The sequence below is a fragment of the Drosophila takahashii genome, chromosome 3L (assembly GCF_030179915.1).
Source record: "Drosophila takahashii strain IR98-3 E-12201 chromosome 3L, DtakHiC1v2, whole genome shotgun sequence".
In the NCBI taxonomy this organism is placed as follows: Eukaryota; Metazoa; Arthropoda; class Insecta; order Diptera; family Drosophilidae; genus Drosophila; species Drosophila takahashii.
In genome coordinates, this window is record NC_091680.1 from 12,740,900 (window position 1) to 12,759,723 (window position 18,824).

At 39.7% G+C, this 18,824-nt stretch overlaps 3 protein-coding genes and 1 long non-coding RNA gene across 4 annotated transcripts; 1 reads left to right on the forward strand and 3 right to left on the reverse strand.

The window, feature by feature from the left end:
* Window positions 1-8,615: 8,615 nt before the first annotated feature.
* Window positions 8,616-9,387, reverse strand: LOC108059067 (uncharacterized). The gene is made up of 2 exons (XM_017144105.3): window positions 9,024-9,387; window positions 8,616-8,917 (listed from the first exon to the last, which is right to left on the reverse strand). Exons 1-2 carry the CDS (start codon window positions 9,360-9,362, stop codon window positions 8,675-8,677), a joined length of 582 nt encoding a protein of 193 aa, XP_016999594.2. The 5' UTR covers window positions 9,363-9,387; the 3' UTR covers window positions 8,616-8,674.
* Window positions 9,388-11,215: 1,828 nt separating this feature from the next.
* Window positions 11,216-11,913, reverse strand: LOC108059050 (uncharacterized). Its single transcript, XM_017144088.3, has one exon. The coding sequence runs from the start codon at window positions 11,747-11,749 to the stop codon at window positions 11,438-11,440; it is 312 nt and encodes a 103-aa protein (XP_016999577.2). The 5' UTR covers window positions 11,750-11,913; the 3' UTR covers window positions 11,216-11,437.
* A 576-nt stretch (window positions 11,914-12,489) lies between these two features.
* On the forward strand, window positions 12,490-14,026 carry LOC138913008 (uncharacterized). The gene is made up of 4 exons (XR_011418572.1): window positions 12,490-12,647; window positions 12,718-12,799; window positions 13,135-13,221; window positions 13,282-14,026. It is a non-coding gene; the product is annotated as an uncharacterized lncRNA (long non-coding RNA).
* A 2,351-nt stretch (window positions 14,027-16,377) lies between these two features.
* LOC108059062 (uncharacterized) lies at window positions 16,378-17,450 on the reverse strand. The gene has a single exon (XM_017144100.3). It carries the CDS (start codon window positions 17,349-17,351, stop codon window positions 16,509-16,511), a length of 843 nt encoding a protein of 280 aa, XP_016999589.2. The 5' UTR covers window positions 17,352-17,450; the 3' UTR covers window positions 16,378-16,508.
* Window positions 17,451-18,824: the final 1,374 nt, after the last annotated feature.

Sequence of the window (18,824 nt, forward strand, 5' to 3'; positions counted from 1 at the left end):
TATATAAATAAATCTAGATGGGTCAACTCTTAAATCATTTTATTTGGTATTTATTTCTCAAAATTTTAGATAAATTAAATTAATTTATTTCCTTTTATCAAAATATATTTAAAATCTTTAAGATAAAAAGTGTTTTATAATTTTTTCCTAGCTATCAGTAGCATTAATATTTCATTTCTCTTAGGTGAACACATCTCTCATCCTAAGATTGTTCTTACTGTATTTGCTTGCGGTCAGGAAAAGCAAACAACCTCACCTTGCACGACACAAACAGAAACAAAAACGGAAAACAGCACAATCACAAATCGAGACGGGTTCCTCCAGCAGATTGAAGAGATTTCCATTTCCAGGGCCTTCGAAAAACCCCACGGGGTCCGCAATTACGGGGCGTACCGAAGGAACCCACAACAGAAACCGACCAAGAACCAATAACACATCAGTTTCATTTCGGTCAGCTGGTCATTTATCTGCTTCTGCTGTTTGACTGCCTGCCTGAAGAATCGAGAATCAAGAATCGAGCTTCGAGAACTGCCTTTTGACTCGTACTCATACTCATACCCGTACTCGTACTCGTATATCTTTAATGGCATATTCATCAGTCATTCGTGATAAAATCGGTGGGCACTCACACCGGCACAAGTTCTTTTTCTTTTGGGCCCAGTTCAACGAGTCTGGCTGTGAGTCTGGGTCTTGAGTCTGCGTCTGGTCTTTTGTCCGGCTCCTCGGACTCGGATTCGTCTTCACCTTCGGCCGGCAAGACGCAGAGTCATTTAGTTAAGTGGCAGTTGATTGGAACCAGCAAACCAGGCAAAAGCGAGAGCTGGCTTTGTCTCGCTGCCCACGGATTTACACTCGGAGTTTAGCATAATAATTTTGGGTCCAGCTGGGCTCGCAAGACGAAAGACTCACGGTGTGCTTCTACGAGTATCGGCTGTGGCCCAAAATTGCTGTCATTAATGAGTTACAGATATTACACTTTTATAGCCGACAGACACGCTTATCCACTCTAATCGTGTCTGTCTATTGATTCGTAGTCAGGTCTCAAGACCCGAAACCCATAACCCAAAAACCAAAATCAAAAACCAAAATCCAAGACCCAACCACTTCCACAAACGCTTTTTTAGCCCCGACTCTTTCTCTCTTTCGGCTACTGTTTGTTAATGATGACTTTTGCTCTTGTTTTTTTTTTTAACTGACGGTGCTGCAGCTATTGTTAAGTAAATGCCTTGCAGCAAAGGCTGCGTCATTATGCACAGTGGGTATTATTACTCACTCAGAATGAGAGAAATGCATTTACAAGTAAAAAGAAGTGTTTCTATGAGAATAACAAATTTTATAAAATAAAGAAAACTATTTTAAAACAAACAAAATAGTAATTTATATTTTAAAATTATAAATATAATTAAAATTGAATTTACTAGTCTAATGAAAACCACTGGAATTCATAAATCATGTTGAATGTGAAAACTAAACTTTACGTTTTACATTTTTAAAATACTTTTGGATATTTGGTAATATTTATTTTGTTAGGAGATAGACAGAGCTTCGAAAAATGATTATATTCCTTTATTTTGTATCGTCTCTCAACTTCAATATGACCCACTGTGCATCGTCAACGGCCATCATCATCATCAACAACATCTTCGTCACCCGTCATCGAAATCGAGCCCAAACTCGAGCGCTCCAATCGCCAAGTCTTTAGCTCTTCAATCGATTTCGTGGCTACTGTTTTTTCTTTCTAGTTCATCCAATTTTAAGTTTCGTTGCTGTTATACTCGATTCTTGATTCTTGATTGTTGCTTGTTGTTTTCGCCTTGGGCCATCGCTTGTCTTCTAATAGGCTTCTGCCGCACCGCTCTGTGTTATTTTGTTGTTTTCTCGGGCCGCCTGGCTTTCCGCCTGATTGATTTTCAGCTTATGGATCTAGTTACGGGCATTGGTTCTTTAGCCGGTTCGCGCATTATCTACAATGTTGCCTCTGCCTCTGCTGCTGCTGCTGAGCTGTTGCCTTCGTGGCTGATTCCTTTAAATTACTTTAATTGATGGCATGCTGGCAATTGCCAGCCCCTGACCATCGGAGGGATCAGAGGGAGCTGAGGGCAGTCGGACAGTGGAGCAGTCGAGGCAATCAACTCCGATCCCCAGACCCCAGATACCATATCCCCAGCTCAATAGTTTCTTTTCATCGCACTCCGATCGCAGGCTGTCGTGCATGAAATCGCTCTCGCATAAAGATCGGATCGGCAATGGATCGATGTGCTCCAATTTCGAGGTCCCCATCTAATGCCCCGCTCTGCACCATTTCCAATCTCTTGGGACCCCAGCTGATTAAGTGATCTCGTCTAGTTGACTGATTTTCGATTCTGATTTTGCTCATTCTCTTTCTCCGTTTCTGATCAGCTCGAATTGACACGAAGAAAGCGGGAATTATCACCGCTCGGTTTGGCTTTATCGATTGGTAACTCCGAATTCGGGCTAATTGGAATTTCTCTCGGCAATCTTCTGCATCAAAAGATCATGGGAATACAGGATAGCCAGATGGTTGATTGGGGATATTATAAAATATTTAAAACGATTATTACGTTTAATTAATATATTCTAACAATAATAAAATTAATCCATAAACAACATACCATACAAAAAACCAGCAAAGAAAAAAAGATTTTACCTTCTACGCAAAAATGCGATCTTCACGTCAAGTTCTTGCAACATCTCGAGTTCCATTAACCCAACTGGTTTGATGTTTTCGAGAACCGCAAAAATAAGATCTCGCCCCACCGGTAAGTTACCCACTGTCCTTTTGTTTTTCAGCTTTTTGTTATTCTGAAAGTATTACCTTTTATTCATATGTTCCCTCTGTACAGGCAAAGTAGTTTTCCAGCTCATTACACTCCCTGGTATTTCCAGGATTTTGGAGTCATCGCAAGGACTCATTCACCAGCTGTCAATTTGATGGGTGGAGGCAGGGCAGTGACGACCGATCCTTCCAATGTATTCATTTATGCTCGCCTAGTGCGTCTTTTGTATATGTGTACATATTGTGGTCGTAAATCAGGACCCCACAACGCTGACACCTTTTTGTCGACAAGTCGACAAGGCATAGCAAAAGTTAATAACATGTAGCCAACGGCAAAGGGGCACTTCTAATTTGTGCCAATGAAAGGGATAATAAAACTGGATATGGAACTGGAACTGGAAGTGGAAGAGGAAGCGGGCTGAAGGACTTGTACCTACTGTACCACTGCCATTCGGCAAGGACAATGACAAAGGCAGAGGCAAAGGCAGTGCGCATATTGAAACCGGAAATAGTCGAACCAAGTGCCTGGCAACCGACTGACGCACTGACACACATTTCGCAAACAAAGGACAAAGGCCACACACTCGCACAAAGACACTGGAAAAAGGAGTTGAGCCGGCAATGCGGCGCATAAAAAAAGGGAATTGAGCAAAATAAAAAGCTCAAATAAAATGCTTTGTCCATTCGGCGGGCAGGGAACAAAGCCTAACTAACCGCCTGTGGCGGAACAACCACCCTTAATGGCGGAAGGACATGCAGGACAACCCAGATGCCGCCTGGCAACTGCTGCTTCTGCTGCTGCAAATAAAAAAAGCCAAACAAGAAAGAACCCTCTATTCAAAGGTCACAACTAGGAGATACCTGGTACTCGCTGTACTCATTGAAAATATATTGATGTTTAAGTTTATTAAAAATGAGATATTAGCAATAGAAGTACCATCGGGAATAAATTAATATAAATTATCAGTAAGTTCTAATTTTTACCAGCTCTATATACCCTTCGTCATCAGGAATTCCAGGTATAATAAAAAACACTCACAGGGACCAAAGGAGCCGAAGCAAGAGATCATAATAATGGGAAATCTTGAAGCCAAGGATACGCGGCAGGATACCTGCCAAGTCCTGTTTCCCCCAGCCCCAGCCGCAGGACCAAAACCGGAATGCGTAAGGCGATTGCATCATAAATTCTGCTGATGCGGACCCTACCATCATATAAAGTGAATCATCCGAGCGAGCCGCTTGAAATGCAAAAGGAATGCCCAAAGAAAATAAATAAAAATTAACCCATTTGCATATTATTCAGTGAGCGGGCGAGAAAAGGACTCAGCTTTGGCTGACAGGCGGGGTTAAGTTAAGATCCCAAAGATTTTCGAAAAGCGTGCAGAGGTGGAATCATACAAAACAGAAGGGATTCACTGACAAAGGATGAACTGACATACACTAAAATAAACATTTAACATTTGTGAATGTGGATCCAACACGAAACATTGGCTACTATTCCATTTTCATTTTAAGTCCGTTCTTGTTGTAGTAATAGATTTTTACTTGCTACTTTGCCTTTCATTTAACCACTTAGTGTGAAGATATAAATATAAATAAATAAATAACTTAAAATAATATATTATTTATTTAAATACAAGTTATTTATTACAAGTACCTTTTAAAAATAAAATCAAAATCGTAGAGTAACTCAGAACTGGCAAATGTTTATTTTTCCAAGAGTTGTCAGTATATCCTTCGCGATCTGAGAAGGGAGTCTGAGGAAAAAGGTTGTATGTGGCGTGATTAAGTGATGGACATGTATGGACACATGCAGCGTTATGTTTAGCATACACAAACGGGCTTCGGAAGGGAGGAGGTCCGCATGTAAATATGTGGGGGAGCAATGGAGGACGCCCACCGGCGAGTCCTTGCGCTTTTAATCATAAATAACAATGGACACATGGCGGCGGGGGCCCGGCATTTAGCTTCATCCAACAAAAGCCTTCCGCCCGACAACACGGAGTTACCCGCAGCCGGTGGTCGTGTTGACCAAGGATATACTCATACCCAGTACTCGTAGGCATAAAGGTTATATAAAATATTGTATAGTTTATAAGAGCTAAAATAATTATGCAATTTTTGAATCCTACAATATTCACAGAATTGGTAATCTATTTAAATATTTGTTGTTTTTTTTTTGCAATAATATCAGCCAATATGTTATACATCTTAAATTTATTAAATCATGTTCATGTATTATTGTTCTATAACTTTTAATTCGACGAATAAACTCCATCAGCGGGTATCTTCTAGCCGAAGTACAAAATCCTGCCTTCTCCCCTGTTTTTATTAGGTATCTGCGCGGGTGTGTGAGTGTGTTTGCCTGTTGATAATCCTCCGTCCACTGTCCAAGGACCCCTTCGTACGCCCAGTTGCCAGGCGCTTTAATTTCCGCCTCATGGACGCCAAACATGCCACTCTCTTTCGGCCTGTCCGTCCGTGAATTCATCTGCCGCCCGTCTGTCCGTACGTCTGCCTGTCCGTCCGTTCGTTGCGCTTCATGGGCTGACCAGGACTTCGCTAGTTGGGTGTCCGTGTCAGTGTCCTGTTCAATTTTTTTCGCCCCGACTCCGTGCCGACCAAAACCAAAACACTGCGCAGTTGCCGCCCGAGGCGGTTGCTCTGTGTGCGGAATTTTGATATTAATAGCCTTGGACAGTTTTATAAACGCCTTTTGGGGTTAACATGCTCAAGTGGTATTCATATTTTCCACTGACCGACCTGTCACTATTGTGTGCGTCAGAACGACCCCAGCAAAATGTGAAAATAAAACGCAACCGAGGGGAGGTCTCTATTGGATCGGCTCGGATTGGACTGGAATGGATGGGGCTAAACTGGGCCGGAGTAAGTAATGGGAAATGTGTAGGTAACGAAGTAAGTAACCAAGGCACTTATTTGAGATGCTTTTAGCTTTATGTAGGTAAAAAACTTCCCATTTCTTAAAGTTTTATTTGTTGTGCTCTTTGCATTTAATGTTGGGAAATTTAAAAAATGTTTATTGTTCAACATTTTTTTACTCATTTATTTCGTTTAAGAAAGTTAAGGGAGAAGGATTAAATGTATTACAAGAGATTATTGCATTTAATTTTTGCTAGTTAAATTCCCAACACACCAGGTATTGTGGTATTCAAATAAAATGCAACAAAACAATTGTTCTGATATCACCCCCACAATACAATCCTATATCCGCCACTGCCTTGAGTTATATTATTTTTATAAGCCGAACTCCCTGATAACCAAAATTGTTGCTGCAGGACTGGTTGTTGCTTTAAAGGCTTTATGATTAAGATCAGCTCTTGAACTCAGCCGCAACATATGTAACTTCTCAGGATTTCCACGGCAACTTTCCGCTTTGGGCTTCGTCCTGGAGTTTCCTTGACGCACTGCGCAGTTTCCTCGGATTTTCACCCTCCTTTGATTGAATTCAAAGCTGGATTACAGGGGGAAGTACAAAGCGTTGGGATTCTGTTCTGAAGGAGGGTTGCTTTGGAGCGAAAGACAATCGCAGTTTTCCTTATTGCGTCGCAGCTGAAACTTCGAATAGCCATTTTCCCGATGGGAGTTCCATTTCGGTGGAAAACTGCAAGCTCTGCCGGTGGTACAGTCATCCCTGGCACGGTGCGTCCGTGTTCGCTTCCTTCCTTCCGGGCTTCCCACCCCGCCCCTTTGCTCGGCCACTTCCTTGCGAGTCCTGCGCAGCATAAATTACGCAATTCACTTTGGAGTCCTTTTTTCATACCCTTTGTTCGTTTAGCAAAAAGGGAATACTGAGATACAATACCTAAGTTTATGGTTAAACTTTTTGTTTTCTTAAATGATATATTTGTTAAAAAATTATATACATTTTGGTAATATGGCAGGAAAATATTGTAATATTAAGTAAAATTAATAACCAATAAATATTTTTTCTTGTACCAAAAAATCAAAAAAGATACACAATAAATTTAATAAAAATATTTAAATTAGCGTCGAATTTCTCGTTGGTCCTTTTTAAGGGACTTGAAGTAATACAAGTTCAACCTTGTTTTATTATTGTGAATTTAAGAAAGTCAATGTAAAGGGTATTTTATGGTAGAATATGAGAGTCCGTGAAAGTTCCACAACTCCTTTTTTCAGCTTTTCCTTGCCGCTGCCTCTGTTTGTTTGCAGCGACGCAGTTTGCGTTGTTGCTTATGATTTATGTGCCGCGCGTAGCGATGACACACACACACGCACGTCGAAAGGACACTGCTGCAGTTGAAAAACACCCCATACCAGCATACCACCGTCGTCAGCACCCATTTTCCTTAACCACCTCCTCCTGAATTTTCAAGAATTACACGCAAATTGCACGCAACACGCGAATCGGGCGAAGTGGTCGCGTATGGAAATGACGCGGGAATGCCACTCATGCGTTCCGTTTCGTGGGCCTGGGCCTGCATGTGCGATAGTTCTGTCACAGGCCCCGTATCCGGCACTCGGAACCAGAGCCAAGAGTCCGTAGTCCGGAGTCCAGAGACCGCAGTAAGAACTCCCCATCCTGGCCCCACACAAAATCCGTGGCATTAAGTCATGCGTCATCCTTGGCAGGGACATGCGTGTAAGCCGGTTATCGCCCGAAAAGCCTGCCAGCAGCAGCAGGACACTTTAAATATCTTTATGCATACCATAAATATGTTCTTAAATGTTAATCCTTAAATACCGGCCACCCAGAGTCCTTCCACCCAACGAAATGCGTCACAGTCCCAGGAATATGAGTCAGCCTAAAATGCTAGGCGAAACTCTAGGAAATGTTGCGGTTGCGGTAAATGGACGGGCCAGGAGATCAATCACTCGAACCGCTCAGGTTTTAAGGACATTTTAAATATGTGTTCTCGAACTAAAGGGAATAAACTAAAACTGCCTGACATAAGGTTTATTCGTTTCTTTTTTTCCCATGTAACATTTGCCCCTTCTTTTCGTAATAAGAATCAACCGCCCTTGTAAATCCGAATTTTATCCAAACCTGTTAGTTGATTGGTAGTCATTTGTTAGAGCCCAATTCGCGTTAAAATGCTTTGCTTGTTTTCTTGATTGACGGAAATTGGGGAAACCAGTTTGGTATCCATGAGAAAAGTCCATAAATGGGTTTACAAGATGGCATTGAGTTTTCGTGATTAGTTCAGAGAGCAGATCAAATGATCTGATTAAAGCGGTCAAATTTGTTCAAAGAATTGTTGGTCGAACAGGAATTTCATTTGCCCTTTTCATTATACCCTTGTAGAGGGTATTATAATTTCAGTCAGATGTTTGCAACGCAGTGAAGGAGACGTTTCCGACCACATAAAGTATATATATTCTTGATCAGCACCAATAGCCGAGTCTATCTAGCCATGTCCGTCTGTCCGTCTGTCCGTCTGTCCGTCTGTCCGTCTGTCCGTCTGTCCGTTTCTATGCGAACTAGTCTCTCAGTTTTAAAGCTATCGCGATGAAACTTTCCCGAAGGTCTTCTTTCTATTGCAGGTAGTACATATGTCGGAGCCAGCCGGATCGGACCACTATATCTTAAGGCTCCCAAACAAATATAAGAAAATTCATTGTAACTTTGTAGGAAGTAGGCGTTTTGATTCTTGACTACTTAAAAACAAAATTGAAATAAATCGAAACGCTGAATCTGGAATCCCTGGAACTGCACCGAGTGAGTATTCTTTTATCTACAAGGGTATATAAGCTTCGGCTGGCCGAAGGTAGCTTCCTTTCTTGTTTTTAGCTTGTATTTCTCCTCAGAAATATAAAATAAAACTGCTCATGTCGTATATTAGTTTTAGAAAATATTGTTTTAATTTCAATTTTAATTTAAATCGTACGTGACCTATTTTATTTTATTCCAATGCGTGACACAGCATGATATGTCAGCATATTCAAGCGGCCTTGCAAAAGGATCTCGTCAATTCCTTTTTTTGCATACAGCTGCTGCTCCTCGGACAACTGCCGGAACATCACCGCCCATCCTTCTGCGAATATGTCGGCGTCATCTCTAGTTTTTTTCGTGGTCAAATTTTCCAAGTTTGCCACTGCCTTTTTGTCTTCATCATGTTTGCGTTTAGGCGCCGCCTTTGCCTAGAAAACAAATTTTCGATAAATTTTAATTATATTTATTTAATTATTAATTAATATTATTTATTTGCTGACAATAAACAATGGTTTTAATATTGAAAATACTTACCATTTCAATTTCTGGGCCGTCATCCTCATCGAAAGTGTTGATTTCATCCAGGAAACTCAATTCCTTGAAGTACCAGATGCTTGGCTGATAAATGTCACCCGATTTTTCGCTTCTTTTTATTTTTTTCGACTCGCGTCTGTAAGTCGCACGCAGCGAATTCACTTTTTTCTTCACCGTATCGATGGTCGCTTCTGGATCATTTTCTTGTAGTTTATGCAATAGCATTTCCCATCCTTTGTTCCGCATACTCTTGTTCTTGTACGCCTCACTGTTTGCCTGCCACAGAGCGGGCTCATTTTGCAGGCAAAATATGAATTCAGTTAAAAACTGTTTCGACATTGCGCCACGTGTTGTCTGCGCGGAAATTTTTCTCAACAGAATGTTCGGGCGAACATTGCCCATCCACTGTCGAGCTGGTTCGCACAAACACAGCCAAGATAAAATCGTTTCTGACGAACAAAACGACGAACGCGAACACTTACTAACTAAGACAGAGGCGTAGCTAGGTTATTGTTGAGGGGGTTTTTAAGATCAAATTTTGTGTTGCCCAATTTTTAAATCTATATTTTCATAGGCTTTCACCTGAAAAAAGAGGGTTAATACCCAAAAACCCCCTCTGGTTACGCTCCTGCCACGAACATTGAATTGAACCGAACATGTTCGTCAAACAAAATCGACTGTGGAACGCCTGACTTTAATGATTTTATAGAATATCCAATGTTTCCCTAAATACTTTCAGGGTACCTTAAAGTCAAGCTGGCCTCGCTGACCTCAGCATCAGCTGTTTGGAAATTGCAATATTTTATTTTTCATTTTTTATGGCTCAGTTTGCTTTTTTGTTTGGCATTGTTTTGACAACTTTATGGGGGGAGGAGGCGAAAACATTTAATATATGGCGCCGGGCGTAGCCGCAACTCACTTTTTAATCACTTTTCATGAGCTTTTAATTACACACTTCTTGTTTGGGTTGTGTCGGAATGAAATTTATGAAAAACCAAACGCATAAAATGCTTAACAAGCTCCTGCTGCCCGACCGCAGGACATACATACACGGGCAGATATTCGTAAAAATAAAATGGGAAAAGTGTGTGTATGTGTGTGTGCAAAAATAAAATAAAAATATCCCCACTCATTTCCGTTATAATAATGTGTGAAAGGATATTAATTATGAAACAAGCGAACGGCAGGAAGCCCGGGCAATAAAAACAGCAAGCGACAGGAACACCATGCGTGACCAACAATAACAACTACAGGAACATCACAAGCGACAACAACAATATATGGCGACTCCGGTATATTGTATTTTATGTGAGTGGGTGGGGGTACACGGAGAGAAATCCCCAACTTTGAACATAAAAAAAATGTATTTGGGAAAATTTAAAATATTTAATGGCATTTAGGCTTTAAAAATATAATTTAAATTATTAAATATGCATATGTACATATTATTTTTAATATAAATATTGTGGATTTACTTTTTTTTCAAATTTAAACATATTTTATTATTTTATCTAACAACTATAATAATTTAATTATTTTCAGTGTAGAGTGGGCGTCGATGGTGGGTTAGATGAGGTGAGTTGTGCCGAATTGTGTTGAGTTGGGCGGAGCGGAAACGGGAGCAACATGTGCAACATGTCGAACGGAAGTGTCGGCCATATTCCACACACAAGCACACACGCACAACCACCTAAATAGGCCCACGTCGCACACACACAAATTATGTGTCCTGGCCAAGTAGATTTTTATGTAATGTCGGTCGGTTATTGCTTTCATACATTTATTTTATTTACCCAAACCCCACTACAAAAAACTCCCACACAGCCAAGCGGATTTAATATATTTGAAACTCCTTGTTTGGTACACTCTGTGATCTTTGTTTTTAAATTAAGTTGCACAACATGAACCACAATCAAAATATTTAGCTTTGAATATTATAAATCTTTTCATTATAATTATAATATCACAAATGACTTTTTGAATGTGTTTAATTTGTTAAAATCATTACAAAGGTATCTACTATTTAGGTGCTTAATTTTAGTAAAAATATATGCTGAAAAATAAATAATTTATTTTCGTGCAATAAGTTTAAATTTATTGAAGTTATTTGTTAAGTGAATAAAAATACTAGTATCCCACAAACACGTAAAAATACTCTTCCTTAATTATTTTTATTTTTTTACTTTAAGCCATTTAAAAAAAGTTTATTTTTCCCCATAGGAAAAGAACATCCCAGTGTCGTCGTTCAGTTATTAAGTTGAACATTTTTTGTCCTGCACTTCATGTCCAGTCATCGGAGTCAGTCAACCAGCCGGTGGCCCATTCAGCCAGACATTCAGACATTCATTCAGTCTGCCAATGACAGGACCCTCTGCGGCGGCAACTGTCGTCCATCAGAGCCGTGCGTCAGTTGATCACGTTGCCGCTCCACGTGACGATGACAGGGACGCCGGAATGTCAGACTGCCGGAATGCCAGAAGGCCGGACGAAGGGCCACACCCCCTATTTGCCAACTTCCCTTCTTGCCAGCTCCATGGCCTTCCGCCCACCGTCATGTCCTGCGGCTCCTGCGTGTAATTGCCGTTGTAATGTCGCCCGACGCGAATATAATTGCTAAAATGTTGCATAAACCGACAGACGTGCCAATGGCCAATGCCCAGGACTGCGACTCCCTCTTCCTTCAACTCCGGCCCAGAGTTCAGGTCGCCGCGACGACACTTTTCCATTTGAATTTAATTTTAATTTACGCCCAACGGCCGGCGCTTCTGCTGCTGCTCGTGATGCCCATTGCCATTTTCCGGAAATTGGCAACGGCAATGGCCAGAACATTCCGCATTCCGGACGTGGCTCCTGGCTTCTGGCCTGATACTTGGATATACACGCGGAATAATAAAAGGTTTCTTACGCAAAGCATTCTTGATAAACAAAAAAAAAACTCTGACAAAACTTTAAGAAATATATAAAAATACACTCATAGAAATTTTTACCTAAATACTAGAAAAGTCGCCCTAAAACCGAGGTCGCCCTAAAACTACGGAAAATTTTCTTATTATACGGGTGGCTAGCCCTAAATATACGAAAAATCGCCATGAAAAATATTTTTTAGGGTTGGTTTTTTCAAAAAGGCAAATTTGTCCTGTTTTTTAGGGCGAATTTTTATGAGTCGACTCCAAAAGTAATTCCTTCTTTTTAGGGCGAAATCGCCCTAAAACGCAGAACAAAATAGCCAAAAATATGTTCTGAAATTGCCCTAAAAACAAGGAAGAGTCAAACGAAATTCTAAGACGCAATTAATGGATACATATGTAATATGTGTGTATGTGTGTTGGCAGGTCAAAACAAGTGAATGTGTGTGTATATTAGGGCGGACCTTTTTCTATGAATTTTTATGCTGAGCGCATTTGACTTTAGAGAAGTCCACCCTTTTTCTTCTTCTTCGCTACTTTTCGTCCGTTGCAGTGCCAAGGGTGGGGGTAGAAAGAGTTGGATTGTCTAGACTTTGTCATAATTTTTCGGGCGCTTGGCAGTGAAAGACGTGTTTGTATGAAACCTTTTGTTTGTGAAAAAGTGAAAAATGTAAACGCTATTAAAGGACTTGGGAGGCGATTCTTTCTCAGTTTTCTGGTGAGTACATACATATATAATTGTGCAATTTGGATATTAATAACTAATTGAATTTACATATCTGTAACAGAGGAAAATGCAGCTGAAACTTAAAAAGATTTGACTGGAAGCAGCGGTCCAGATGTAGAGGTTTGGAAGTGTGGCAGAACAAAGTAAGAACATTAACAAGAGTATACATATATGTATGTGTATATGTAAATAATGCTTAAGGTAAAAAGATGATGCAACAGAATACACACATTTTTTACAGATGTATATATTTGCCAGAAATCTGTATTTATGCACCGGACAAACCGCATTCACAAGTGCATATGCCAAAATAACCCCCAAATTTCTATTGCGTCATTTCGTCAGTAACCGAAATTTGCTTTTGTTGCTTCTTTTTTTCCAGAAGTAGCAGAAAACGCAATCGCAGGCTAAATGAAAATTTTGACTGTTAGTAGTGCATTTTTATATTAATTTCTAACAATTTTTTTTCTTGTTTTAGATTGAGAACGCAAACCACTTTTCGCACTTTTTAAAAGCGAAAGTAAGGGAATAAAACTGCTCAAATCTTTGGAAAGCCACGCTGAAGGTATGTGCTTTTTCTCTTTTTCTTTTCTCATTCAATAAACAGACTGTTTTTATTTAATAGAGATACAATCAACTTTAATTTGGCTTGCGATCCATTCAGTGTTGGTGCGACAGCAATGACAAAGAAGGACGGCGGGAGCAAGAACGCGAAGCACACCATTGCGGACCCGCGAAGCCGTTTCTTGGTTTGGAAGGCTACTGTTGGGGAACTGCAAACACATCTAAAGGCATTGACGGAAAATTGCAAATCCGGAAAGCCGAAACTGCAACCATTCAGCTGCAACGTGGGAACAAGCCCTTTTTGACCTTGGTGAATTTCCAGTTTACCTATCAGAGGTTTTTTTATAGAATGCGAACCTTATTGAAAAGTATTGATGTGTGCTTCAAAATATTTTTTTGTTTTAAACCACCATTTATCCAAAAAATGTTTTATGAAATTCATTTAGAGTCTGATAAGAAAGGTAGAGCTTTATCCGAACTCTTGGAGGATTATAAAACCTTAAAACTGTAACTATTTTAAAGAAACAATCTGTTCATTCCAAAAAAAAATATTATTTCTATGCATTCAATTAGAAGTAAAATTTGATAATCAGTACTTATTGTAATAAACCTTAAAAGACCTAAAATTCCCTCCGGCGGAAGCACACAACCTAAAGACCAAAAAATACATTAAGCCAAAACATTATTTTTAAGATCGATGTAATTCTTTTAGCAATAAGAATAAGTAGAAAAGTATGTAAATGTATATAATTAGAAATTGTGTAAATAACAACAAACAAAAATATAAAAAAAAAACAAAAAAAATATAATGAAATCGTATTTTTATTTATAAAAAAAAACCGGGAAATTTTGGGGAGCACTTTGCTTTTTTTAGGGCGATACGCCTATAAATCCAGAAAAACGCCCTAAATTTATGAAAATCTGCCTTTAGTTTCAGGATATTTTTTCATATTTCTAGGGCACTTTGCCCTAAAATCCAGAAAAACACCCTAGATTTATGAAAATCTGCCTTTAGTTTAAAGGTATTTTTTCCGATTTCCAGGGCAATTCGCCTATAAGTCCAGAAAAAGCGCCCTGGATTTAAAGGAAACTGCCTTTAGTTTAAGGGTCTCATTTCCTATTTTTAGGGCAATTAGCTTTGAAAATAGAAAAATCGCCCTAGATCTACGAAAAATCGCCCTAAATGTGTGACAAATTCACCCGTATTTTTAGGGCAATTTGCCCTAATTTTGTTGCCTAGTCGCCATTGACCCCCGTTTTAGGGCGATTTTCCTTGTTTTTAGGGCGATTTTACCGGAAAATTTCTATGAGTGTAATTTTAACGGATTCTCAAAATATTATTGAAGAAATATTTGATAGTTGCAGGCTCAGAAAAAAAAAATTTATTGTATTTTTGCTTTGATATTTTGTATCCCTCTATACTTAAGGAATAATATCAGCCTTTTCTTATTTGGCGATATTTTTTTCCGTGCACAGATGAAGCTAACAGTGGCAATGCGGTTCTGGCCACGACTCTGACCAATTTCGAAAGGGCTGTCCGCACCGTTGAGTTAATGAGAAGAGACAGAGGTCGAAAGGAGAAAAGGGCGAGAGTAAAGGATAGATGTGGAGAAGGAAGAAACCCGTCGACAGGCATTTTATGTGCAACCGGCCGAAATGTTAGAAGAACAGCCAGTCTAATTGAAGCGGCCTCAAGCAATTAGTCAATAAAATGCAGCAACAAAAGTGCCAGATTGGGAATTATATAAATTTACAATACCGTAGTTAAATATAAAATAAGTTATGGCACTCGAAATTTAAAAAGAAACTGACCAAGTAAAGTTATTGAATTTTCCCTATCAATATTTGGAATTTGTATAGCGATCCTAACATTAAATGATACAATTAGTATAATTAGCTAATATCCATTTGCGTTTCTCTAGATTTGCTCGCGCTTACCAATTATAGCGAGTTAAAGTTTACTACGGCTTACGATGTTTTGCTATGGTTTTCTATGTTTTACTATGTTTTACCATGGTTTACTACGGTTTACTATGGTTTACGATACTTTCTATAGTGTCACTTTAGTACCTCGGGTTCATACCTACCTTACATTATCAAATATAAAAACATTTATAATTTAGGTTTAGTTTACACAAAGTGTTTAATAGATAAGCCCCAAAATAACCATAACCATAAGCCCCAATAATCCGTTTTAATTACAACCAAAGTCGTGGTCTAAAAATGAACCATATCTTGGCTAATGAAAAAGTTTTCCCATATTAATTAGTAACCCAAATGCCCTATCTATTCCGCAGCTCCGAATTTTCCATCCGGAGTGAATCAATGTGGGTTTTTTATGGAGCCGCTTTAGTCATCGCCACAGTGTCTGGGGGTCTATGAGTAATTTTCCGCTGGCAAAAATCGTGCTCCCGAGGGCCTACTCATTAAGTGCAGAACGGGGGAATTAACAGAGAAATAAATATAATAAAGAAATAAAGATAATGCATGAGAAGATGACGCCGAGCGCAGAACTGGAAACCGACCGATTTGATGAAAATAATTTTCCAAATTTGGCAAAACTATTAACCACGCTACGTTAATTTCATTAGCAAGTCTGTCTTTCTTGTTTCGGTGACCGTGTTTCTGCAGCACACACCCCGCGTACAAATAAATCGCAGCCATTAAATGCGCTAATTAGTTGGTCAATTAGCGTATGCTTACCGGATTGTTTTTGGCTCTTTGTTTTGCCGGCCAAAAGAGGACGGCTTTTGGGTGGCAGAGGGTCAAAATCGGAGTCACCATCGGCTTTTGGACGTCAGCGGCTCGGCTCGATCGCCCAACTGTCGCCACATTAATAAATCAGTTTAAATTAATTCAGTTGACAGCTTTTAGTCAATATTGTTGATAAATTGTTTTCTTTTAATTTCGGTTTTTTTGGCTTTAGGCTTTTGGTTTTGGTTTTGGCTGTGGCTTTGGAAACCTGCAGCTGTTGCCAAGGGGGAATGGAACACTTGCTGGTCATTAACAGCATTTGATTTTTGTTAATTATCTCATTTTGGGGCCATAATTCATCAATGCAGGTTTATAATGGAAAATAAATCGAAAATCTATTGTTAATAATTTATAAATATTTACGATTATTTTCTCGAGTGGCATGGCTTCTACAAAAATATTCTAACTCATAATTAAGCAGGAGGGTTTGAATCAAATTTATTCTGAAAGTTAGGATCAGCCTATCAACAATCCTGCTCATTTTCACTTGCTATATAATCTCAAACAAATAAAGGAAGTCTTAGAAAGCAACAACTAAATTCCCTCACTCTTTCTGGTCTCGCTGAGGACTTCACTCCAGGACATGCTGACTGAGTCCTGATCATCCTGGTTTCCGTTCTGGGCCCTCTCCGATTCAGCATTCTCGAATTCGGCTAGTTTCTGAAGACGCAGCTCCATACGGCGTTCCAGTTCCTCAGCACTACTCGGTTTCCGGGTGATGGGAGTGTCCCTGCCGAAAAAGGACGATTCACTGGGCGCCCAGGGGGGAGATTCACCTTCACTGGAGGGCGAATCAATGGCACTGAGGTCACTGACACTTGCTGAATAGTGAGCGGAGTTCACATCGAATTCGCTGCTGGATACTGGAGTAAAATGGGCATCGCCACCCCCCTTTATTGGGGTCTGCGGATCTTGATTTACTTTTATCATCAAGCAGCGACCACGGCACTTGGGCTTTTCGAGCTTAAGCAGCCCTATCAGATCCTCACGGGAATCCATCTCCACGTAGGCAAATCCCTTGGGTCGCTTTCCCTTTTTTGGAATAGTTAGGGAACGGACCGCAAAGTTGGTAAATACCTTGTTCAACTCCCGCTCGGTGCACTCCATTGGCAAATTGCTGACCATTGCCACATAGGGTGGACTATCTGGCACTTCCTCGTCCAAATCGGGTTCATTTACCTTCTTCTGCAGATCTGAATATGATTTCGTAAGTGGATCTTTGTGGAAAAAGAACTGGGGTTCGTCCGCCTCAGAAGTTTGCACCTGGGTCACGTGCAACATGTCCGCCAAACTTTGTCCCGATTCACTACCGGAAATGGAGGATACGGACGAGGAGCCAACAGGAGGCAACTTGGAAATCCGTGACGACTTGGACATCGCCACAAAAGACAACAGTTAAAAGGAAAAAATATATTTTTGTAGTTGTACCTTCGTGTCTGCCTCTGTTTTTTTAGCTTTTAACTGTTGCAGTTTTCTGAATTATAACGCAAAGCTGTTTTCGTTGTACTTTTCTAAGAAAATGAATAACCAGATCTTGGGTTTAAAAAAATCCAAATCCAATCTAGATTTTTCTAGTGGTATACATTTTTTAACACATAACACATAAACAAAAATAGAAAAATTAGCAAATTATTTTTAAACTTTTAATTATGAAACTCGTTTACTGGTTTACAGACTTACATAGAACGTGCTAATTTATACAAAAACGAACCAAAATATAATTTTAGAATTGAAAACAAAGGAATTAAATGTTATATTTAAAAAACTTAAAGGTTTCTTATGTTTTTCTAGCTTTACTAACCTAAATAATGACCTCATAATCTTGATTGTGAGCTTTGTTTCGTTACTAAATATAGAAGCCATTTATTGATTTTGTTGTTAGGAGCATTCTGTGCTATCCATTTATTACGCCAATATCTAATTATCAGTAAAATCTTGATAGAAAGCACAGATGACTTTACATAACCAAGAATTAGACCAATCAAAATAATTTTTAGCGCCTTGATATCTTTCTGATCGCTACCTTTCGGGTACTGTACATTCAGAACTCGTGTTGATGCACCAGCTAAAGTGCTAGATTTAATATTCCCAGGCCGCGATCTCATTCAGCACCTGCCCCATAGATTCAGTTTCAGATATATATCGACCATCGACCAGACAAATGCCAAGGTTCGCGGATCCCAACTGACAACTCTCGGAGTTGGTTGGAAAATATCAAAAGTTCAGCAAACAAATGGCATGGAGTTGAGTTTGAGTTTGGCTAATGCACGGATTGTGTCGTTTTCTGTTTGCTGTTTGCTAGTTTGGTCGGCTTGTTGGGTTTGTTGGGTTGGGCTGAAGCGAGAGGATGGAAGGAGGTTTCCACATTAGGCAACTGGCAACGGGCTACACCCATATTTCGTGGAAAATTGGGTGCGTTAGCCAAACACAAACTAAGGTAAACTGATAAAAATCATGGCCTGCAGCCTGAGTGCCAGTACGAGTGGAGTTTGGGGCCAAGTAACCGACTGAGTGCGACTGCTAGAGGCCCAGGGGCCTCGAACCACAGCCACACTCGTAGTACGTGTCTGGGACCGGGCATTACGAACAGACAGGCTAAAATATTGGGCCAATTATATTTCAAAAATTTACATGGCGATGAAGTTGACGATGGCTGGGTCATCTATAACCCAAGCCGCAGTGACAGAGACCCACTGAAAAATAAACATGTCTCTTACATTATATGTCTAAGCAATTGAAGATTCTTTTGAGCCTAACCTTTGAGAACATATTTATAAAACTAAAAATTTTATTTTAGGGTACTACAAAATTTAATAATTTATTTTACAAATAATTTGTTAATTTTATTCA